Source organism: Vombatus ursinus, unplaced genomic scaffold (assembly GCF_900497805.2).
Source record: "Vombatus ursinus unplaced genomic scaffold, bare-nosed wombat genome assembly UNPS02011613.1, whole genome shotgun sequence".
NCBI lineage: Eukaryota > Metazoa > Chordata > Mammalia > Diprotodontia > Vombatidae > Vombatus > Vombatus ursinus.
Genome location: NW_020951391.1, coordinates 1,661,393 through 1,685,097, shown reverse-complemented (window position 1 = coordinate 1,685,097; position 23,705 = coordinate 1,661,393). Strand labels below are relative to the sequence as shown.

General features: G+C 42.1%; 2 protein-coding genes across 5 annotated transcripts in view; both read left to right on the top strand.

Moving 5' to 3' along the window:
* The window catches only part of AHCYL1 (adenosylhomocysteinase like 1), a 45,493-nt gene extending 26,386 nt beyond the window's left edge, over positions 1-19,107 (top strand). Inside the window, exons 2-18 of one of the 4 annotated variants that reach the window (XM_027856756.1) lie at positions 3-114; positions 6,745-6,888; positions 7,473-7,571; positions 7,988-8,088; positions 8,598-8,700; positions 9,266-9,360; positions 9,960-10,066; positions 10,508-10,624; positions 11,108-11,171; positions 12,334-12,422; positions 12,857-12,927; positions 13,468-13,562; positions 13,671-13,769; positions 14,176-14,244; positions 14,707-14,785; positions 16,553-16,673; positions 17,060-19,107. In XM_027856756.1, coding sequence (XP_027712557.1) covers positions 3-114; positions 6,745-6,888; positions 7,473-7,571; positions 7,988-8,088; positions 8,598-8,700; positions 9,266-9,360; positions 9,960-10,066; positions 10,508-10,624; positions 11,108-11,171; positions 12,334-12,422; positions 12,857-12,927; positions 13,468-13,562; positions 13,671-13,769; positions 14,176-14,244; positions 14,707-14,785; positions 16,553-16,673; positions 17,060-17,066 — 1,572 coding nt within the window. In that variant the 3' untranslated portion in view covers positions 17,067-19,107. Of the gene's footprint in view, positions 1-2; positions 115-6,744; positions 6,889-7,472; positions 7,572-7,987; positions 8,089-8,597; positions 8,701-9,265; positions 9,361-9,959; positions 10,067-10,507; positions 10,625-11,107; positions 11,172-12,333; positions 12,423-12,856; positions 12,928-13,467; positions 13,563-13,670; positions 13,770-14,175; positions 14,245-14,706; positions 14,786-16,552; positions 16,678-17,059 lie in introns of those variants that run through there. The other 3 variants (XM_027856758.1, XM_027856757.1, XM_027856759.1) reach the window with 3 other exon arrangements.
* An 83-nt stretch (positions 19,108-19,190) lies between these two features.
* STRIP1 (striatin interacting protein 1) overlaps positions 19,191-23,705 on the top strand; it is a 29,237-nt gene continuing 24,722 nt past the window's right edge. Inside the window, exon 1 of the mRNA XM_027856754.1 lies at positions 19,191-19,281. The gene's annotated coding sequence lies outside the window, so the exon portion shown is untranslated. The remainder of the gene's footprint in view (positions 19,282-23,705) is intronic.

The following is a 23,705-nucleotide window of genomic DNA, read 5'->3' as shown; positions in this document are numbered from 1 at the left end:
AGCAAATTCAGTTTGCTGATGACATGCAGGAGTTCACCAAGTTCCCTACCAAGACTGGCCGAAGGTCCTTATCTCGTTCCATCTCACAATCCTCTACAGACAGCTATAGTTCAGGTAGGTATGAAGTTCACTTTAATGCTAATTCTATTCCCAATTTATTGGCCATAGAGTTCACTTGGCCCATCTTGAATATGAAAATACAATGCCAATAGCATTACTATTACTGCACATCTTTGTGCTGGTGATTAGGAATTGGTGGAGAGGAACATCAAAATCACGCTCATCTATGAGGAAATGTCTTTTCTCCTTTCAGCTGGGCTGGGGCAGGTTCCCATGTTAACCCAGCCACATTCCAGGGAGAGCTGAAGGGAGTGTCTGACAGAACAGGCTTTAAAACAGAAGTACATGTTCAGTCCAGAACAATTTGAAAAAAAATAATAGACTTTGACCAACTATGTTTTGTTGGACCCTCCCCATGTGAGCCCAAGGCTGCTTGAGTTAGGGGAATAGACATTGATTTGATTAATTTGCAAAGGTAATGTTTAAATTGAAGCATGTTTCCCAGAATGTTCCATATGAATATTTGTATATTCTGCGGTTTGAGAAAAATTGTAATGTAAAGTATTGTACATTGTTTATTATAATCCCTTATATAAGGAACCACTCAGTAAATTCTTGACTGAATTTTTGTTGGGAAAAAATTTCTCTCTCCAGATGAAGTTGTTTCCTTTTTAATCAGACAACAAAAACTATATTACCCAAAATGTTTCTCTTTTTGATTTTGCTGTCAAGAAAATTGGAGCTAAATTTAAATGTTCATCTATAATAACTATCTTATCCCAGGAGTCTGGTAACATTTATCTGGTCCTTTTAACTGGTTTTTCCTTTGTTTTTATTTTCAGAAGTCTAATTTTATATTGTGCTTAAATATAAACTCCTTCAAATATGTATCTCTGTGTACATATATACATGTGTACATATATACATAATTACATAAATACAAATAGCAAATATGTATGTATTTCTCCCTTTGACTGACTTAATAGGGGAAATTGACAGGAAACCATCATCTGATAGCTTCATGAGAAGGCACGTCCTTCTGTAGGCAGCTACTTTTCCAACTATTCAGGCCCTGATTCTGACTTCAAACTCAACTTTGCTTTTCCCTTGGGGAAATAATGCACTGCATAGAATTCAATTTTAGCCAAAGGTGTCATGACTCTCATTGTGCCTTTCATTCACAAATATTTATTAAGTGATTACTCTGGGACTTGGAGAGATAAAATGAGTATACTCAGATGGCTGTTGAGGTCCTAAATGGTCCCTATTCTACTGGATCTTATAGATAAGACAAACATGGATAATTATAATATATTGCATAATAAATGTGTTAGAGGGTCAGAAAACATACATATGAGGCCCTGGGGGGAAGGTCATAGCAACCAGGATATCTGGAAATGCTTCCTGGAGCAGATAGTATTTAAATTGGACTTTGAATGATGCTAAGCAAAGCAGGTAAGGCGTGGGAGGAAGGGTATTCCAGATGTAGTTAACAGTGTGTTTACCTAAGGGACAAAGAATAATATAGTTAGTTGAAGTATTAAGAGAGCATATTGAGGAGTAATAGGTAAAATGAAGCTGGAAAGGTAAAGTGGCAGTAGTTATGGAAGGCCTGGACAGCTGGGCTCAGGACAGTGAACCTGTTTTACTTTTTCAAAAGAAATCAGAATCCTTTGTTGATCATCTTTTTCCCTATCTCAATGCCATAGGACATTTAGTCCAGCCTGTACTTGATCAAGAATTCCATTGACACCATCACTGAGAATAGTCATCTAGTTTCCAGCTTTTATCCTATTTTACTCTCATTCCTGCATCCTATAGTCCAGCCAAACTGCCCTTGCTGTCCAGCCCTTACACACAACATTCTCCCTTTCCTTCTCTGTGCCTTTTCGATAGATTTTCCCCTGACCTGGGATGTACTCCTTCCTAAACTTTGCCTCTTAGAATCCCAAGCACCATTTTCTGCATGAACCCCTTCCTGATGCCTCCAGCCCCTAGGATCCTCCCTCCCAAAAGTACTTTGTATTTATTTTGCATATATTTTATCGACATTTGTTTATAGACATGGCTATCCTAAGGGAATGTCAGCTCTTTGAAGGAGAGGATGGTTTCATTTTGGTCTTTGTATCCCCATTGCCTTGCACAATGTTTGGAACACAGTAAGTGCTTAATAAATGTGTGTTGATTGATTGCACCTAAAGATGACCAGTGTTAACCTCATGAAATAGTAGCTCATTCTGTTTTTGATCATCTCCAGTTGTTAGAAAGTTTTTCCCCACGAAGGTCCAACATTCTTCTTTCTACAGCTCTCATTTCTTATTCCTTTTTCTGTCCTTTGAGTCTGGTTTAAAAAAAAAAAAAGGCTTATTCCTCTTATTCATGATAGTCCTTCAAATACCTGAAGATAGCAATCAGTTCTCTCTGAGGCTTCTCCAAGCTAAATATCCGTTATCCTTTTAACCAATCTTTGTTTGACATGATTTTGAGGTACCTCCCAATCCAGATTGCCTTCCTTTATATGCTCCTAATAGTCGATAACCATACTAAATTGTGTTGAGAAGTAAACCCAATAATTATAGCTCTCTTGGTGTTTTATCTTACTTGTAAACTATAAGCTCAGTGATGGGAGGGACATATCCTAGCCAAACTATCTTCACCAGTATCTGGTACAGTGCTGGGTGCACTTAGTGTTTGTAGGCTGGATGAATTAACTTGTGGAATGTAATCCAAGTATGGTGTGAGCAGGGTAGAGTCTCCTTTATTCTGGATACTCTTCACTTCTCTTAATGCCTTCTGAGATCACACTGGCCTTTTGGACTGCCATAGTTTATTACTGACTCTCGCTGTACTTGGGGTTCACCACAACACTTAATTAGATCTTTTCATGAGGGCTGCCTTACCCTTTTACTTGTGCAGTTGACTTGCTAAACTTGTGGAATGCGATTTGACATTTGTTTTTATTAATTTTCACCGTATTAAATTCAGCCCATTATTCCAGCCCATGTAGATCTTGGTTCCCAAGTGTCATCTGTTTTAAATATGCCTTTAAGCTTTTCATCTTCTGTACATTTGATAACCATGATATATTTATCATCATTAAAGATACTGATAAAAATAGAACAGGGCTGAAAGTAAAGCCCTGAGGGTACTCTGGCGCATACATTCCCCCAGATCAACATGGGCTTATTAATTCTCACTCTTTGGGTGATTAACCAACCAGTTCTGAATCCCTCTCTAACTATATTATCCTGCTTATAGCTCTCCAGTTTGTCCATAAAAATATCATGAAAGTCTTTGTCAAATGCCTTATTGAAATCAAGGTATGTCTATGGCATTCCCCTGATCTACCAGTCTGGAAGAAAGGAAGGAGGGAAGAATGAAGTTAATTTCCTGTGACTTGTTTTTTTAATTTAATTCAACAAGCATTGGTTATCCATCAGGCACTGCTCTAGGTATTGGGGATAGAAGAACAAAATGAACAGTACTTGCCCTCAAGGAGCTTAAATTCTACTAGAAGAAAGCAACATGTAACAGTATAATTAAATATTAAATATGTCCAAAAGAAATGCAAAATAATGGTTGGAGGCAGGGGGAAGGAAGGGCATCAGCAATTAGAAGGGTGAGGCCTCTTGTAAAGAGAGGACTTGAGCTGAATTTCACAGTGAGTTAGAAATTCTGAGCACACTGGTGAGGATGGGAGAAAGGTCGAGGCCTGGAGGGCAGTCTGTTTAGGGGCCCAGGGAGAGAAGATGGACTATGACAAGGAGGAAGACAGTTGGCTGGGGGGGGGGGGTTGGGAGAGGGAGGAAGAGTGAATAATCAAGAATGACTCTTAGGTTGTGAACCTGAGTGACTGGAAGATTGGGAGTATTTTAGACAGAAACAGGGAAGGAAGTTAAGAGGGGGGATGACTTTAAGGGAAGGAGTCCGTTTTGGACATGTTGAGTTTCAGATGCCTACAGGACATCAAGTCAGGAAGTTTTGAAAGCAGTTGGGATAGGAGGACTACAGTTCAAGAGAGAGAGATGAAGGCTTAGTATATAGATTTGGGAGTGATTTGTACAGAGCTAATAGTTGAATCCATTATGAGCTGATGGGATAGCCCAAGAAAGTTAGTGAAAAGGGAGAAAAGGAGGGCCCAGGCTGGAGCCCTAAGATATATACCTCCACACAAGGGGGTGGGGCATGGAGGGTGATCCTGCAGAAGACACTGAAAAGGTCATCAGGTAGGAAGAGAAATAAGAGGCAATCGTGGCATGCTTACCTAGAGAGGAAAGGGCATTCAGGAGCTGGGAAGTGATCAGGTGTCAGGTGCTGTAGTTTTGAGAAAAGACCATGGGATTTAAAAAATCATTAGCAGCCTTAGAGAGAGAACAGTTTCTTTCAGTGGTCGGATAAAAAAAACCATATTGCAAAGAGTCAAGGATTGAATAGAAGGTGAAGAGATAGACACAAGTGTTGACCTCTTTATGTTTTTAAAACTATAAAGTACCTTACAAACATAGTATTTATGGTATGTTTGTATTTATTAGAATAATATATTTAGAATGTATTTTATAGTTGTGAAAGCTATAAAATATCTTACATAGATGGATTTATCTATATAAATATAAGGTCATACACTTGCAGCCATTATTAAGCATCCGTTATCCCCACTTTCTTGGGCCCACTCTTCCCATTGAGGGGCAGTACCTGCCCAGCAGGCTTCTCCCCACTGTGCAATTGCTCCAGTCCTTCACACCCATCCAGTGTTGTAGCCATTCAGCTTTATCTCATTTAATCCTCACAGCAACCTGGTAACTAAATTGTTACCTTCTTAATAATACCTGACCTTTGCACAGCACTGTTAACTAGGCAGAGCTGCTGCCTCATTGTCTCATTGGTGCTGGAAATGTGGAGGCAAAGAGAGGAGTCATGGCTAGCCAGTCACCATCAGAAAAAAGAATACTGTCTTGGGAGGATAAGCTGATCAAACTGTTGCAACTTGGTGATGCCACAGTGCAGGGCTTCTGAAGCTTTATCCATTTTTGACCCCATCAGCACTTCTTAAACTGTGGGTCATGACCCTATGTGAGGTCTTGACCCACAGTTATTGTGCACAAAGGGCTGAGCCTGGAGTCAGGAAGTCCTGAGTTCAAATTTGGCCTCAGACCCTTACTAACTCTGTGACCCTAGACAAGTCACTTAGCCCCTACCTGCCTCAATTTTCACATGTATAAAATGGGGTTAATCATAGCACTTATCTCACAGGGTTGTTGTGAAGATCAAATAAGATAACAATTATAAAGAGCTTAGCATGTGCCTGACACACAGGAACTACGATACAAAATTATTATTAATACGCAGTCACTGTGACCTCCTCTCCTACTTATTCAGTATATGGCTTCTAAAAAAGTGGATTCCCAAGCTGAGCTTTTATAGTAAGGTATCAGTCTGGTCTGCCTGTTCTACTAGTATGAACATGCTAAATTACTGGCTATTCACCCATTTACCTTATTCCTAGAATATACATCTCTGTTCTTAAAATCCTTTTCTTCATTTGGGAACCAGCTCAGTCACTGCCTCCTTTGCAAAATCTTCCTTGATTTCATCCTACTCAAATTTTCCTAGAGTACTTGGTCTTGAGGCATTTTGCCCCATCCCACTCTGCCTTTTGTGTTATTCATTTGTCCTCATGAGATTAGAAATTCCTCAAGGTCAGAGGCTCACTTTTTTTCTCTTTTTACCTTAGTCTTTGCTCAGTGCCTTGTTCCCAGGTGCTTCGTGAATGTTCTATGAATAGAATCAAAAGGCTGTTTGAAGGGTGAAGGCTTCCATGAGCAGGGGCATCTGCAGAAACAGATTCACATAACGTTAGGCAAGTCCAGCTGATTCTGAGAGAGACAGTGGGCTCAGTGGTGGTAGAAGATGCAGTGCTGAAGAGAAGACATTCTGTATAATGGGTAGCTATTGGTGTTAAAAACAGTTAAAGAGCTGTTAGAGGATAGCAGTGTGGTCCAATGATAAACTGAATGTGGAAGATTCTTGGCATTCGGATGAGACTGAAGGGACATTGGACTAGACACAGATCATTGTGTGCAGTCATATGTCAAGGAAGAGAGGACTAGTGACAGAGGAAGTGTTAAGGAGGAAAGAGGCGGTTGTGGTTTGTCCGGTATCTCTACCTGAAAAGAGATACCCTTTTAGCTTATTCTCACCAATTCCCTGTAAACAAACTCATTTAACTTTTTCCCAGACTGTCAATAGAACCTAAACTATATGTCTTCTGTCTCATTTTTCCCCTCGTTGTGTCCTTTTACAACCTTCTGTAATCCCTATTAAGATTTCATTGCCTCCATGCACAGTTTTCCTCTTTAGGAAAATGCCATTGCTTTTATCAGTACTGAATTATTTCCTGTGACTCAGCCAGACCAGTTCGTTACCAGAATTGGCAACAAGTGTTACATTACTTTGAGCCCTTTGGAGGTGTTGAAGTGAAGAAATTGCAGTGGTTTGATAGTGCTGGCACTAAGGCCAAAGGGACATCAAGGTAGGTGGAATGACAGCCACATGAATAGACAGACAGCAGTTCTGAGCTCTGGAGGTGAGAATGAATGTGAAACTTGTCCCTTAGGTCGCTGGCCTGGGTTGCGTTTGGAGCCATTGAGATTGTCCTGTTGTCATTTCTTTCCTCCCTGGCTTTAGCTGCCTCCTATACAGACAGCTCCGATGATGAGGTTTCCCCGAGAGAGAAGCAACAAACCAACTCCAAGGGCAGCAGCAATTTTTGTGTGAAGAATATCAAACAAGCAGAATTTGGGCGCCGGGAGATTGAGATTGCTGAACAAGGTAAAGAAAGGAAGAGGGTCCGAGAACCTGCTGGGTTTGGGGATTAGAAACAACCACTTCTTGGGTCTAAGAGTCTCTGAGCCAGTTAGTGGTGTGAAGCTAACCTGAAGATGCCTGGGGGAAATGCAGCATGCTCGGCTGCCAGAGCAACCCTTGAGTTTAGGTGAGGCCTCATCCTCTTGCTCTCTCCCTCTTTTTTTTTTTTTTTTTCTTAGCACATAGTAGGCACATTTGAATACCTTTTTCCTCCTGGCAGCATCACTCTTAGTGATCTGACCCTACTGTGTATCAGCTCAGTAAAGAGCCCACTTAACCATACTGTGACTAGTTCTACAGGGTCCCACAGAGTTAAGCGATCAATGAAACTTCCAGTGTGAGAAAGTTTCCTAGAAGCGTCCACCCTCAGTCATGTGAGGGAAGTAAGCTTTAAGTTAGGGTGTGATGGACTGAAGCGTCTTGGGTGGCTGCAGCACCCTCTCCTGGAACAGCCATAAGTGACCAAAGTCTAATCATTTGAACCCTTTGTTTCAGGTTAGCTCACCTAGGAAATCTTGAGTTATCCTTGTATCGATTTCACATTTCAGGCATATTCTATACAGGGAGGGAGTCGGGGAACCAAAGAGACCTCCACGATGGGGTGAGACAGAGCATGGAAAAGCAGAAGCAAGTCGCTTCAGCTGAGGGTGAAGTCTCCCTTCTTGGTCTTATTTGTATATGATATCATTAGCCAAACTTATCATTTTCCCCAAATGAGCAACCAGAATATCTCTAGTTTCACCAGTTTTGAAAAGCTGCTACTTCTGTTTGTCATCTAGCTGGGAGCCACTGTGTGCTACCTAGTGCTTGAAGAAGTGCAGGAGATCAATTTCCAGGTGCTTCTGTGATAACTCACTCACTGTAGCTCTGCCAGCCTCATCACATGTAGTCTGTAATCATTGTGGGAATGTGCTTGGTGCTTCTCAGCCTTCCGCTACCTGGCCTCAACTGGACTTTCCATAATGGGTCTTCAGTGTGTGAACCTGACTGCCTCAGAGTGCATTCTGGCAGGATTGGTGAGATCACTAGTGCAGTCCTAGCTCAAATCTCTGTTCTTTCACAGACATGTCTGCTCTGATTTCACTCAGGAAACGTGCTCAGGGGGAGAAGCCCTTGGCTGGTGCTAAAATAGTGGGCTGTACACACATCACGGCCCAGACTGCAGTGAGTAAATACATTGGGGGACATGGAAGGAGCCTCATAACAAAGTAGAGAGAGGAAAAGAGACGTGCTATGGCTAGCATTTAGCACAGGTTCTTCCATCTCCATCTCATCTTTATTAGGTATTACCTTTCTGTTACTGAAGGATTTGGTTTTCTATAGGTATCAAAATCTTTATTTATATAAGTGTAGCTTACTTTATCTGTACCTACTATGAAGAGTTGAATTTACAAAGCAAAGATGTTAAAGGATTTTCCATATTATTCCTTTACATAGCAAGGAAGGTCCCTTGATGCATTTTAAAAATAGTACCTGATTTATACTCTGAAGGAATATATCTTTTGTATAAAGTAAAGTATCCCTCTACTACCTATACTACCTAGTTTGTATTCTTTTATTTCTGTTTAGCAATTGTTGTGTCAGAGTTTGTGGGTGGCCTTCTTGATATCTTTTGCATGCCACTATGTCATGGTCCCCCATTTCTCACTGTGTTTTCCTACCTGTGTGTACAGGTGTTGATTGAGACACTCTGTGCCCTAGGGGCTCAGTGTCGCTGGTCTGCCTGCAACATCTACTCCACTCAAAATGAGGTTGCGGCTGCATTGGCAGAAGCTGGTAAGTTGGTCATGTTTTATACCATCTTTGCCCCCAGAAAGATGCCTAAGCATAATTTCCTGTAAGCAGTTCAAAAGGAAAGGAACAGAACTGTCTTCTGGTTTAATTATGGAAGGATTTCGGTAAGGTTTGAGAAGGGGAAATTTTAGTCTCCTGTCAGTCCCTGATGTAGAGTTATTCTTAAACAAATCCTAGAGTTATGCCTAATTGTGGACCTCCCTTTGAAGGGACATCACCATTTCACATGAACTGCCAGTTATTCAGGCATTCATTTGATTTAGCAGGTTCCTTACTTGGAGATTTATTTCTGCCTTTATTTCATTCTTGTGGTGCTTAGAAATCAGATGTTCTTCATTTTGTAATGACTTTCTCAGGATCTTAAAATGCTTAGACTCGAATGTTTCTGTCCTTTCACCAAAGTCATTGCCAGACTCACAGTGGTAGTTTGGTGCCTTTGGCTTTCTAGTCCCCCCAGATAATTATTTCCTTAGGGCTCTTGCTCTTCCCACAGGTCTAGGGGAAATTTAACCAAAAAAGAGAACTAATTGTATTTACTTCTTTCCAGGTGTTGCAGTGTTTGCATGGAAGGGGGAGTCAGAGGATGACTTCTGGTGGTGCATTGACCGCTGTGTGAACATGGATGGTTGGCAAGCCAACATGGTAAAAAGCAAAAAGAAGTGTTTCCTTTCTGACCTCTGGAGAAGCTGTTGCATTTCTCCTTTCCTCTTTCCTCAAAACATGACTCCCATTACTGAATATGTTCTAGATGTTTTGTCATGTCCATTGACTGTTCCTTTTAAAGTGTTTTATTTGCCAGTTGTCAAGGAAGGGTCTGAGAGTTGGACGTAGAGTTAGGGGAAGAAGGGGGGAGTAGCTAGATGCTTCTGGCTCAGAAATAACAGATGGGAAATGAGAGGAAATTACTCAGAGACATCTTTTGGAGCACGGATCTGGCTTTTCTTCCCACTTCACGAGCTCTCTTGTTGCATTAAAGAATTCTGTATACCTCAAGTCTTAGGGAAAAATAGGTTATGAAGAGCCCACTGTCCAGTTTTGCAACTAAGACCCAGAACCTAGGAATCCTTGGTTGTGGTCCTTTTCGTGTCAACAAGACCAACTATATCTTCCCTATGTGAGCCTCTTTCCTCCTAATCATAAGAGGCCACTGTAGGACTCACTGTTGGTTCAGAAAGGGGGTCCAAAGTTCTCCCAGCGTTAGCAGCCTGAATGCCCATAGAAGTCTTCTGGCTGTTCTGTAGATCCTGGATGATGGGGGAGACTTAACTCACTGGGTTTATAAGAAGTACCCAAACGTGTTTAAGAAGATCCGAGGCATTGTGGAGGAGAGCGTGACTGGTGTGCACAGGTAACAGCCTCTGGGGTAGTTGCCCCTCTTGCCTTTGCCTCAGCAAGTTCCTATGTCATTTCTGCTGGGCTGTCTGTTAAGCCTGTAGCAGAGGTTGAGAACGTTTTCACCAGCCAAAGGCTGACTCTTGACTTTTCATTTTTGAAAAATGGGGGGGCCCTAGAAGAAGGTTGCTTCTAGTTATGATCTTTTTTTTTTCTCCCCTTGAATCAGGTGAGTTTAGGGAAATGGCATGACTTTTATAGAGAAGTAAGCTTCTCTAAGCCTTTCTCTAAAAGTTCTAAGTGAGGGAAGGCAAGGAATAGGCTTTTGTTTGCTAAATCCTTGGGAAGTAGGGGTGAGAAGGGTAGTAGGGCTGGACTTGGAAGGGAGTTAATGCAGTTGTTCCCACATTTCATTTTCATTCTGTTAATTTGTGTTTGTGATTTCTCCTCCTCTTAGGCTGTACCAGCTCTCCAAAGCTGGCAAGCTCTGTGTTCCAGCCATGAATGTCAATGACTCTGTTACCAAACAGAAGTTTGATAACTTGTACTGCTGCCGAGAGTCCATTTTGGATGGGTGAGTAGAGACTGCAAGTATCAAACCTATGAGGAAGGGGAGGAGAGAGAGCTTGAAGCTGTCATTGGAAAGGCCCTGGGTTTGGGGTCAGAGGATCAGGCCCAGGTCCAGGTGTGAAGCCTTATGCTGCCACCTGCTCTGTGACCCACAAGAAAGTCATTTTACCTCACTTGACTTCACTTTGCTCATCTGGAGGCTAAAGGGTTGGACTGCATGGTGTCCAGTCTCTTTTCCAGCTCAAGTCTTGTGATCCTGTCACTTGGTACAAGTGACAAGAGCAACCTTTGTTTACCTTGTCTGACTCTTTATTGCTTTTCTTTACTTTGGGCAGGTGTCTGTGAATCCCATTTAAAGAGACAGCAGTTTGGGGTCCTCTAGCTGAGGCACCCCGAGCCTGTAAGACTCACCCTATGTGACAGGTGCACAGAGTGATTGCATTTGAATTAGCAGTGTTTGAATGGAGCCTTCATCTTTTTTCCATAGCCTCAAGAGGACCACAGATGTGATGTTTGGAGGAAAACAAGTGGTGGTGTGTGGGTATGGCGAGGTAACTAGCTGGGCTTTGGCAGCCTTCTTTGAACTCCTCTCTCCCCCAGTTCTGCCTGCTAGCTGCTATTTTGTCCTTTATAGACTCCTGTAATGAAACTTGTGCTACAGAAATTTATGCAAAATAGAGGAGTCTCTCTAGGATTACTGCTAATCGGGCTTTGCGTGTGCTTTTAGATAATGTTTCCTCATTTGCAAAGGACTTTTTTTACCCCAAGTAGATAGGCTTGCAAAGTTGGTATACCTCACTTGCATTATGAGCAGGGTGGGGAATGGAATGGAATGTCTCCTTCCTGTTCCTTAGTGATAGTAGCTTTTTATTAGTTCTGGTTCAGATGACTCCATTTTAACCACACTAGTAGCTCATTAATGGCTATGTGGAATTCAGAGTGGAACAAATTGGAGCCAATTGTCTCAAATGGAACAAATCACTGTTGTGGGCTTTTTTTTTCTTTGTAAGCCACAGAAAACCTGTGCTTTGCCCAAAGTACAATTTTATGAACTAGCCTTTTTAAGAAACAAAAACGAAAACTAAGGATGAGCTGCCAACTCAGTAGTTATTTGCTATTTGTAGTACCGGAGGTTCTGAACTCGGGGGTGGGGGGGGTGGGGATAATAACCACTGTTAAGGTTATGATTTATCAGGAGGGCTTATCTTTCTAAGAATTGTGTACCTTGATAGAGAAAATATCTGTCTTATTCATGTAGTCAGGAATCACAAGCCCTTGTTTTTTGTCCCTGTCCTCACTCCCATCCAGTGGTCTTGGTGATATTATGGTTTTTAAAAAAAAAATTTGGTAGTGAGATTCTTTTTAAGGTCATAATCTCTAGAGTAAGAGCTTGCAGATTTGTATGGAGTGAGAGATAAGATTGTGAATGCCTAACCTTGGCCTGGTTCACCTAATAATTCCCTCCCCCCATCTCCCCACTGTTTCCTTGCTTGTTTTCACCCTTTTAGGCATTATGATTCTGGTGTAAATTGCTGGCTTTGCATGGAATGTACAACGTACTCTGTATTCATTTCTGCTCTGCTTTTGTTCTCTAGATTAAATTCAGCTGAAGGCCTTCAGGAGGGCTGAGTCCCATCTACCGAAAAGCTAACCCTTTCTGAACACTTCAGGCTTGGAGTTGTGAGAGTCCAATTTCTTTCTCTTGCTTTGCAGGTGGGAAAGGGATGTTGTGCTGCTCTGAAGGCCCTTGGAGCAATAGTCTACATCACAGAGATTGACCCTATTTGTGCTCTTCAGGCCTGGTAAGGAACGGTGATCACGTCACCAGATTTAGTACTAGATCCCCCATGTAAGTGTTTATCTTTGGACTCCTCTGGCCCTGTAAGTTGATAATATCATTCATATTGAAGGGAACCCAGAAGGAATGTAGAGGGCATGGTTTGGACATCTTTGGCTGGTCTAATAATTAATTATTAAGCCTTTTGTGCAGCCTTGCCATCGTAGTCTCCAGATAAACTATCCCTTGATTCCAGGGTCTTTAGTGTTTCTCTTGCTCAAATTAGAGTCTTGGGTTATTTCAGAAGGACAGTCACTAGGTCAGCATAGCTTGTTATGTGTGATCACTGTGAAGGTGATACTCAAGCCCACTCTGGATGTGACTGAGTCTCACATTTGAGTGGCCTGGCTTCTGTATCACTGCCTGCTTGCATGCTTATCTGTCTCTTTCTTCTTCCAGTATGGATGGGTTCCGGGTGGTGAAGTTAAATGAAGTCATTCGACAAGTGGATGTGGTGATAACTTGTACAGGTAGATGTAGAAGCTTATGGGTCTGGGTAGGAGGGCTTAGAACTTATAGCATGGGTTCTTAAAACTGTGGTCCAGGGACCCTGAGGGTCCCCAAGACCTTTTCCCCAAGACCTATTTTCATAATTCTACTAAGACATTTTAATTTTTAATATTGTAAATATTGATAGATAAATCCACATAAGCTAAAGCTCTTGAAGATCCTTAATAATTTTTAAGTGTAAAAAAAGTCCTGAGACCAAAAAGTTTGAGAATTGTTGACCTGGCAGAGTAAGCAAAGCCTGAGATGTAGTCTGGCATTTGAAGCTTATATAAGGCAAGTGAGGCCTGTGTTTGGTTTTATGCTCTTTTGAACTAAAAACTGGGTCAAAATGGGGAAGCTTTGGCTCCCTGCCGACTTCTTTGGCCTGGTTAGCGTTATAACCAAACCTAGAGGTCCCTTTTTCTCCTAAATAGCAGAATCCTCCATGCCATTGCTAATGCCAGAAGCATTCCACCTTTCCAATTGTACCTTTTTCCCAGTCATTCTTTTCTTCCCTTCAGGAAATAAAAATGTAGTGACCCGGGAACACTTGGACCGAATGAAGAATAGCTGCATCGTGTGCAACATGGGCCACTCCAACACCGAAATTGATGTGGTAAGGCTCCTCTTTCATGTGATCCCGGGTGGCCACTGTACTCGACATTCGTTCCCGCTTTCTTTTTTCGCTTTATAGCTACAGTTCAACTTGTTCTCTCTCTTTCAGACAAGCCTCCGGACGCCGGAATTGACATGGGAGAGAGTTCGCTCTCAGGTGGACCATGTCATCTGGCCAGATGGCAAACGTGTTGTCCTCTTGGCAGAGGTATTCTTTCAGAAGGGATCTGGCTTTGATGAGGGATGGAGAGATCTGTGTATGGCAAGAGGATAGAGACAAAGGAATGGGACTTTTAATGATTGTCTATAGTTGAAGTTGATATTCTGGAGAAAGCTGTTAACCAGCTCTTGCTCTTTAACCCCCTTGGACCCAGGTTTATTTACAAAACACCAGGCATTAGGGACTAGGGGATAGAGGATGGGGGTGGAGAAAGGGGGACAGGGACCTAGAACTTAGATTAGAACAACATACTTGGCTTTTCTTCATGCTGAGTCTAGAGAGGCTCTAAAGCCTGTCCAATAATAGGCTGGCCCCCAAGTCACCTGAATTTACAACCAAGAGTAGCAACAGAACTGATCTCCCCATTGTCCTCTACTTCTGGATGCATTTTCAGGGTCGCCTGCTTAACCTGAGCTGTTCGACAGTACCCACTTTTGTTCTTTCCATCACAGCTACTACCCAGGTATGTCACTGGAGGCCTTGCCTTCTTCTCCTAATACTGGGATTAATGGAACAAGATAGAGTTCTTATAACCATAGGGCAATTTGTACTAAACTTTGAACAGGTCTTTGAACTACTCTCTCTACCATGTGCCTATTCTGGAGTTCTTCTCAAGTCATCACTAAATAAGGGATAATCTCAAATGCTCTCCTAAAGGAGAGAGGAAAACTCAACCAGGCAGAATTAGTGTTTGGTGTCTATTTGAAAAACACAGGAGTTGCGCAGAGTTTTGTTTCCTCTTAACCTTTGCTCAGGGTTAAATAGACCCTGGTCATGTAGTATTGGCTGATATCGAGCACATTTGAGGCCAGTGCATTGGTCTTATACCAAATAGAATTTCTTATAGATTCTTATTAGCCTAGGCTAATGCTCCAACGCAAAAACTGGTTTTTGTTTTCATCTTTTCCCGTTTTATCCACCACAGGCCTTGGCTCTGATAGAACTCTATAATGCCCCAGAAGGACGCTACAAACAGGATGTGTACTTGCTGCCCAAGAAGATGGGTGAGTGCAAAACAGCAGGGATTTGTTTGTGTAATATTCCAAATTGTTCTTATGAAGGCAGCAACTTGGGCCTGAAGTCCGGAGATGAGCTCATGGCCTGGCTCTAGCCCTTTATAATGGTGTTTCCCCAAGTAAGTCTCTTAACGACTCTGGGCCTTTGTTTCCTCATTTGTAAAATGAGGGGGAAATACCAGAATTACTTGATTTAGGAATGATGTGAGGAAAGTGCTTTGTAAACCATGAAACTTTAAATTTGAAATTGTTATTGATTTTAATGGATGTCACTGCACAAGGTAAACTAATTTCATTTCCTTTCTTCAGAGGGATACTATCCTAGTAGATTGATAGAATGCTAAAGATATAATTGACCTAGATTTTAGCAAAACATTTAACAAAGTTCATGAGTTATTCACGAGGACAAGATGGAAAGAAGTGGATTAAATTATTACTACTGTTAGAATCAAAACTAGTCAAATGGTAGCTAAATCGAAGAGTAATCATTAATGGTTTGATCTTGGGAAGTTACAAGATAAAAGACTAATCTTTAGTAGAGTGCCCCAGGGGTCAGCCCTTGGGCTCTAAGCTGTTTAATAGTTTTATCTGTCACTCTGATAAAGGTATAGGTGACATGCTTATTCAGTAGACAGATGACACCAAGTTAATCTAAATAGTTGTTAACACTTTAGCCAGTCAATATCCAAAACAGTCTTAGCAGGCATAGGCCAAATCTAATAAGATGAAATTTAATAAGGATACATGTAGAATTTTATGTTAGACTTGGGTTCAAAAAAATACACTTCACAAGTACAGATTGATTGCTGCTGTTGCTTGATGTTTGTCCTTCATTCTTGAAGAGGACCATGACATCCTGGAGGTGATACTTTGACATGCAAGTAAATTGGATTTAAGTGAGAGAGCACTGTGCAAAGCCCCCAGCCTCACTCTCTCTTCTGGAGCCATCTGGATCCAGTGGCCAGACATAGATCAGGACATCTGGAGATGGCTCAGGATGCAGTGGGGGTCCTTAGCCTTTTCAAGCTAAGGTCTTTGGGTCTCAGTTTGACTGAGGCTATCCTCTTTCAGTGATTAAGAAATGAGGCAAAGAATGGCCTCTTTAAAACAAAACAAAGGGGCAGCTAGGTGGGGCAGTGGATAGAGCTCTGGTCTTAGAGTCAAGAGGACCTGGGTTCAAATCTGCCCTCAGACTTACTAGCTGTGTGACCCTGGGCAAGTCACTTAACCCCAATTGCCTAAAAAATAAAAAAATAATAAATAAAACAAAACAAAACAAAAAACAGATCTGGGAGGGGAAGACAGACCCTCGGGCCTTTTGATCAAAACTGAAACAAATGCTATTTATATTCATTCTAAGACAATAATGGCCCAAACAATGACCAAGTAGGGCTTAGCCTGGGACCTATTATTGGCCAGTCTGTGAGAACCTGAGTCAAGTTTCAAAGATCGAAATTTACATACAGATTGAGGAGATAGGGCTAGATGTTATTGTTATAACATTCGTCTGAAAAGGTGGGTGTTTTGGTGGACTCCAAAGCTCCACTAATCCAACAGTTTAGCCAACAATCCCCATGGCTATTTTTAAGTAAGGAACAGATGAACGTTTTACACTATAGTTAAGTTACACCCACCAGCTACTTCCTCAAAGTCTGCCTGTGGGAAGGAGTCAAGAACAGTGGAAGGTGAGATTGTAGCTCAAGGTCCTCACCTGAAGCAGCCAGCCTGTTTAACATCCTTCTTTGCTCTTCCTAGATGAATATGTGGCCAGTTTGCACTTGCCTTCATTTGATGCCCACCTGACAGAGCTGACAGATGACCAAGCAAAATATCTGGGACTCAACAAAAATGGGCCATTCAAGCCCAATTATTACAGGTAACCTAGAGAGAGGAAGGGCCAAAGGGGAGGTGAAATAAGCCCCTCTCCAAGTGTAGCCCATTGAAAAGGTGGACCATTTTAACTGAAGACTATATAAAGGGCCTAGTTGATAAGGGTGCAAGAACTCTGCTTCTGAAGTAAGCAACGAATCTTAGCTCAAATGGTGTAAGTAAAGTAAGAGGCAGTTAGAGTCCTAGGTTATATTATCAGAAATAGGTATTGGTGAAAGAGAAAAATGCTAAAGGAGGAGTGAGTCTTCCTGATTAGGTAAGCATTTCTAACTTGGGCTGTTGAAAAGAGTGGGAAATATGCTGGAGTCAGCCTCTCTTGAATTTTCTCAGATGAAAGGCAAGAACTGACCAATTAATCTCCTTTTATTGCAGATACTGATGGACCATATTGCAGAGGATCAGTCCACACAGAACCACATAACTTTTAAAGAAATATTTTTTAAAATAACTTTTATTTTCATTTTACTCTTTTCTTGAATTTCTTTTCGCTGTGGTTTAATACTCTTTTTCTCATGTCTTTGTCTGTCTAAGCTCGCTAAACCGCACAGGGATTTGTTTCCTAGCTTTACAGATGAAACTGAGGGTTCAAAATTTCTTACCCTAGTCACTACAGAAGGAATTCATTTTCCTAGCTAGGAGGGGTGATACTTTCCTATAGTTACCTTTACCCATCCTGGGGCACCTTAGTCTTAATGGGGTACCTTAATAACAGAAAACACTAAGGTACTCTTTTCTATGTGGAACAATCTGCAATGTCTAAATTGCCTTAAAAGAGCCCATTTCTTAGCTGCTGAATCAGGGCTTCTTCACAACTGTTGGAGGAGCAAAGGCTGTACTTCCCAGCTGGGTAGGTGAGATGTAGGCTGTGTGCATGTTTGTTGATTTCCCTCAGAAGTTGAAGGCCCTGTTTCTTGTGCAAGGCACCATCACTGGTTCAGAGGAGTGCTGGCGAGTGGATGCCTGTTCAAAGCCCAGCTGCCCACCCCGACCAGAGCACGTCCTCCTCCACTCCTAGGGCGCCTTCTGCATTCCTTTCTAGTTTTTAGCCAGACTGCACCTGTCTCAACTGAAATTTCTCTTTCAACACCAGTTTCTGTTGTACAATTTTTTTTTTAAGGAAAATTTTTAGAGTTAACACTTGTGGAACTGCTTGGCCCTTAGTAGGTGCCAGTCCCTCTTTCTCCTTTAGACACCTGATAGGGAGGGTGCAAAGCCATGTCTAATCAGCTGCTGGGCTCAGACTCCATGGGAGGCCTCTTTGTTTTAAGCCCACAGTTTTACAGTGTCAGTAAATTGGGGCCATAGCTGCTTATTCCATCAGCTCTTCCACTGTATTGCTTGTGCTGAAGGCGAGTTTATTAAACAGTCACTCAGAATAAAGCCCTGGATTGCTTTTGGAGGCTGTGTCCCTGGTCAGCTGCACATCTGTCCCTGAACATATCTGGGGTAGTGGCAGTGGGGAAAAAATGAGTAGATGAAGCTGGGGTGAGGGAGTGACGTGTGTGCAGCTTCAGGCTGTGTTGAGATTAGTCTGACATTCACATTGGTGCATCCAGCAAAAGGAAATCAAGGTCTGTGCATTCAAAGTACATTCATTCAGGGCAAGGAATACGGCTCGTAAGTCCTGGCTCATACCCACAGAGCCATTTTCTGAAGCACCAGAGAAATACATCCTTAAACCACACACCCAGCTTGCCAATGTCTCTGCATGGGAAACTGAGCTTTGGGCTCAGTAGCTTTTAAGTACATACTTGTTCAAAATCCTAATCACCCTCAACTAGTTGAACAATGGTACTATTGAGCTGGTTCATATGTTGGTGTTGGGAATTTAGGTCTTTGATTTCTCTATTGCTGGTGACCAGAGAGACAGAAATTACAACCAAGAACACAAGAAAAGAAAGCTTCCAAGCCGTTCCTTCCTATCAGGAGACAGTGCCTCATGCCAAAATATTTCTCCTTTTTCTCTCCTCTTCCTTTTTACCGCATTCAATCCTTTATCAGTGTGACCATGCTTTCTTCTCCATAGATGCTATCAGAGCCCCATGTTCCCAAGGCAGACCCTGTTTGTATCTGTTCTTCCAAAGAGAACAGACCACCACCCTCATTAGGAGGTATTCTGACCATCAGTGTCCCCACTGACTTTCCCTGTTGGAGGGAAATAGCCCAGGTTCATGCTACCCTCTGGCCTACTTCCCTGCTCCCATATCTATTACTACGTCAATAGGAGTATTAGATAAGGGCTCCAACTCTGTTCAAGCCATGTAACAAAGGACATTATGGAATGAGGTGTCTTAGATCAGAGGGAGCACGTGGAGAGCAACCTGGGTGGAATAGGTTTATTTTGTATATGAATGATTTTTAATGAATGCAATATTAATCCTTGCAGATAAGCAATAATCATTAAAGTCGATTAGAAAATTCCTGGTAATCTGCCTCGTTCTTTGTGGGAACACAAAGGTTCTTTATAACCTGTTGCTTGAATAGAGTCATTTGTCAAAACCACATTCACCAGATATTGATTGCTGTCCTGCTATGACCAGGGTGCTACAGAGGAATTGAAGCAGTATAAGATATGGGTCTCCATCCTCAAGGAGGTAAGGAAGAAGTAGGGAAAATAAGACTCAATAAGGTCTTTGAGATGAGACAATTATGAATGCTTTCAACTAAATGCAGTAGAATACAGAGAAGGAAGGAGCAGGTGAGGCCATTGGGAGTTGGGGAAATATCCATCTCTGGCACCAAGAATAGCAGGATCAGTATCAGCAGCACAGAGGCAGAGATGATGCCCACTGTTTTTATTTTGTCCTCCCAGCCACTGGCAGGGGACCACATGAGGCCTGCATTGCCAGTCTTTGAGGCTCATAGAGCTTGTGGCTTGTTCAAAATCACGCATCTATTAAGTGATGGAGCTGAGACTACAGCCCAGGTCTTTGCCTAGGGCAATGGTTCTTAATTTTTGGTTTGGTTTCAGAACTCCATCATGCTCTTAAAAATTACTGAATACTCCAGAGTGCTTTTGTGTAAGTGGGTCATATCTGTCAATATTTACCATGTTATAAATTAAAATGATAAAAATGTTAAAATAATAGCCCCATTGCATGTTAACATAAATTACATATTTTGTGAAAAATAACCTTCCAAAAACAGGAAATGTAGTGAGAAGAGTGGCATTGTTTTGTATATTTTTGCAGATCTCTTTAATGTTTTGCTTAATAGAAGAAAGTTGGATTCTCATCTGCTTTCGCATTGGCTGCTGTGATACATTGTTTTGGTTGAAGTGTAAGAAAATCCCACTTAACACAGGTGATTGGGAAAGGGAATAGGCACAGGGCATCTTAGTATTACCAAATATAAAGCAGTCTGTTTGGCATTTAAAGTCCTTTCCAACCTGACCTTTCCCATCTTGTTACACACTGTATGATCCTACTGCACCGACCTTCTTGCTTGGAGCTGGGACGCTTGTCTCCCAGCTCCAAGCCTTTTCACTGACCCTTCCTTCCTGCAATGTTCTCCCTGGCTTTTGCCTCCCAATTCCTAGGCTTCCTTCAACACAGCTCAAAACACAAGTGCAGGAGAGGTCCTTCCCTATCCACCCCCACCCCCTCAACTGTTAATATCTTCCCTCTGAGCGTTTGTATCTTGTATGTACATAGTATTTGCATGTTGTCTCCCCTGTTAGAGTGTGACCTCCCTGATACCAGGGGCCTTTTTTTTTTTTACTTGTGGCCTTTGTACAATACTCAGCACAAGTGCCTGGCACATAGTAAGCACTTAATGCTTATTGACAGAGTAACTGGAGTTCCAAAACTGACTGGTTTGTCTTCTCTGTGGCATGGTTTCTGGAGGTCTGGATTTGAAGGTACAGTAGCTGCAGTGGAAGATAGAACATGGGTAGGAAGAAAGGAGGCACCTCTAGAGAATGACCAAGAGTAGAGTTCAAGGTGATTCCCATGTCATTGGCCCTGAATAGCAACCTAAAGTGCCTTACTTGTCCCTGATGAGAGGAGTTGGTGCCAGAGTAGATAGAGTGTTGTCAACGGTTTCTGTTCCTGCCCCAAGTGGGTCCCTTGTCAACTTGTGTTTGCTTAGATAAAGGTCCAGGAACTGGTTCTCTGCTGCTGCCAGTGAGGAAATCCACCAGATGGCGCCCTTTTACTCTCTTGTTGGTTATTTGAAAATGAAGTACAAAGACTCAGTTATTCTTAGTCCAGTGAGAAACCAAGGTAACTGGGAAGACAGTAGGAATGTGTTGCATCGCCGTCATTCCCAGTTAGCCTTCTTTATCCACCCTGGGCTTCACCAGACAACCCCTTATCCCCTTCAGCTCAGGTCACAGTGGCTCAGATGTTTCAGTGAATGATCCATGGTTTCCCATCCCTTACCATTCTCTGAGTTGGGAATGCCCTGTATCCTTTGACATCTGGGCAGGGCATCAAGGCCAAATCTGCCACCCAGTTAACCAACTTGTGAGAATCAAAGGGGTCATCCTGTCCTGTTAAGCTTATACTGTCTTAGAAAAGAGTTAAGTGGTGTCAGAAATAATACTGGGACTCAAATTATTCCATGAGGAAACAGACTTTTAGATTAGGTGGCTTTTTCAGTATGCTGTGCTTATTAATGGAATATGCCTTCTCTGCCTTCCACAAACTTTTGCTATAAATGCATTAGTAATATTGTGTCCCTCCTGCAAGGAGATAATGTTGCTAACCAGAAATTCATGAACTTTGCTTTATTTTATTTTCACTCCTAATCAGTTTTATGAGACATTTGACAAGATCATAGATCAATCTGGCATTGAAAAAGATCAAAACAGACTGCCTCATTCATAAACAATAAGTCATATAGAGTTACTTGCTATATTTGCTCATAGTTAAGGTGAGCAGACCCTTCTTTCAGTAAGCTGTACCTCCTACTTCTCTCAGGAGCGGGTGGAACCTCTCTAATCTCTGGCCCAGAGGCAATGGTGATCGGGCTCCCCCCCCCCCCCCACAGCCTGCATTCTAATTCCTCCAGGACAAGATCATTCAGTGCAGGTGATGAACTTTCATATTACTAAGGCGACCAGCCTCCAGACTTGGAGCTAGGCACTTGTCCTATTACTATCACTGGGTTTGGATTTAGAAGGAACCCTAGAGCAATCTCGTGGCTCAAGAAAGGCAGTATATCTTCATTTGAGAGCTGGAGGGCTCCTTAGAAAGTCATAGTAGAAACCTTTCACTTCACATGTAAGGAAACTGAAACATACAAGTTGGACTAGGTCCTGTTAGCTCTAAATCTATGAATCTATTGTATGAAGTTATATTCTAAAAGAATTCCCCTTAACTTCCTGAATCTTGTCTTGGAAAAGAGCTTTAGAGAACAAGTCAGTGGACCTTCAAATGCTCACGCATTTGCTTGGCTGAGGAGAAAGGTGACTCAGGTTTTGATAAAGCTTGACCCTGAGATTTTGAGAGAATATGTATTTTTTGGGTCATTTCCCAGGGAATGGAAGCAGGCCTATTGCAATCAAGTGTATCATCTGTTTATACCAGAACCAAAATGCCAATCTGCATGTGATTTGCATGTTTATGTTAACATAGAACTGTCCTAAGCCCTCTCCCTTTTCCAACCAAATCCTCAGTCCTGCTTGTCAGTTTCGTTTGGGCACCAGCCTAGAAGAAGTGTTGGTGGGGCTCCACAGGCTATATTTCTGGCAATTGGAAGGAGAGAGAGAGAAAAGAAAAGGAGAGAGATCATGAGATTTTGAGTTGGAAAGGATCTTGGAGATCCAGCCAGTTGCTGATCTTGTCATTTCTATCCCACGATATCTCTTCATCTGTCATCTTTCTATTCATGAAACGATTTAGGCTCCTTATCTCTAGCCTGGACTATTGTAATAATCTGATCATCCTGCTTCAGATTATTTCCTCTCCATCCATCTTCCACATAACTGCCAAAGTAGTAGATAGGTCTAACTTCATGTCTAGGGCTCCCTATTACTTCCAGGGTCAAACTTCTTCATTTAACATTTGAAATCCTTTCCAACTTGACCCCAGCCTACCATATATTAGTCTCCTTGTCCAACTCTCTGGTTCAGCCAAAATGGTCTCCTTGTTTGTCACACACAACACTACATCTACCCACATCATTCTTATTCTCCTATCTCACTGTCCTTCATGCCTAGAATGTACTCTTTCCTCACCTGTCTCTGAGAATCCCTAGCTCAGATGGAACCTCCCACATTAAGCCATTCTTGTCAGCTGTTGGTAAATGAATGAATAAAATTTTTTTAAGCACCTGGTTTTTTTTTTTTTTTTTTTTTTTTAAGCAAAGCACTGTGCTAAGCACTGGGGATACAAATAGAAAAGTGAGACAAGCCCTTTTCTCATAGAGCTTACATCCTATTGGGGGATAGAACACATGAAAACTTCAACAGCAAATCAGGTGTAACAATCCCATGCTTCTCCAGGTGCATCAGCAAATCAGGTGGTAATGCCTTTTTTAAAAATGTCACTTCCATTGATAATGCCGTATCATTTTCTAATGTTGAACCATTGGAAAGGGCCAAGGATTTTGGTGACAAGTACTTTATTTCTGGGGTCTTCAGTATCTCTGATTATAGCACCTACAGGAACACTTGCCAAGCTGTATCTCCACAAGAGTTGCTGGAGGCATTACTAATTCCCTCGGCTCTTAGGTTCAGGGCCTTGGACTGTTTCCATCAGGGTCTGAGGGAAGATGGTGGTCAAGGTAGTGATGGTACATGCACATGATACTTCTTATCTCTCCCTCAGGGCACCTTGGAACTTCAGCTAGGCTGGCAAATCTTCCCTGCTAACACTGTGTGGGGTGAGAGAGGGCATTATCTTTTATGTATTTTGTTTGTATATGCCCATGTTACCTCCTGGTATTCACCCTTGTATTCCCTCAGGACCTAGGGTAGGGACCAGGCCTGTGTTTTCACTGGAAAAGGGAACAGCCCTCACTGATCAACAGTACCTAGAGATAGACCTTTTTACCTGTTAGGGGACAGGGTCAG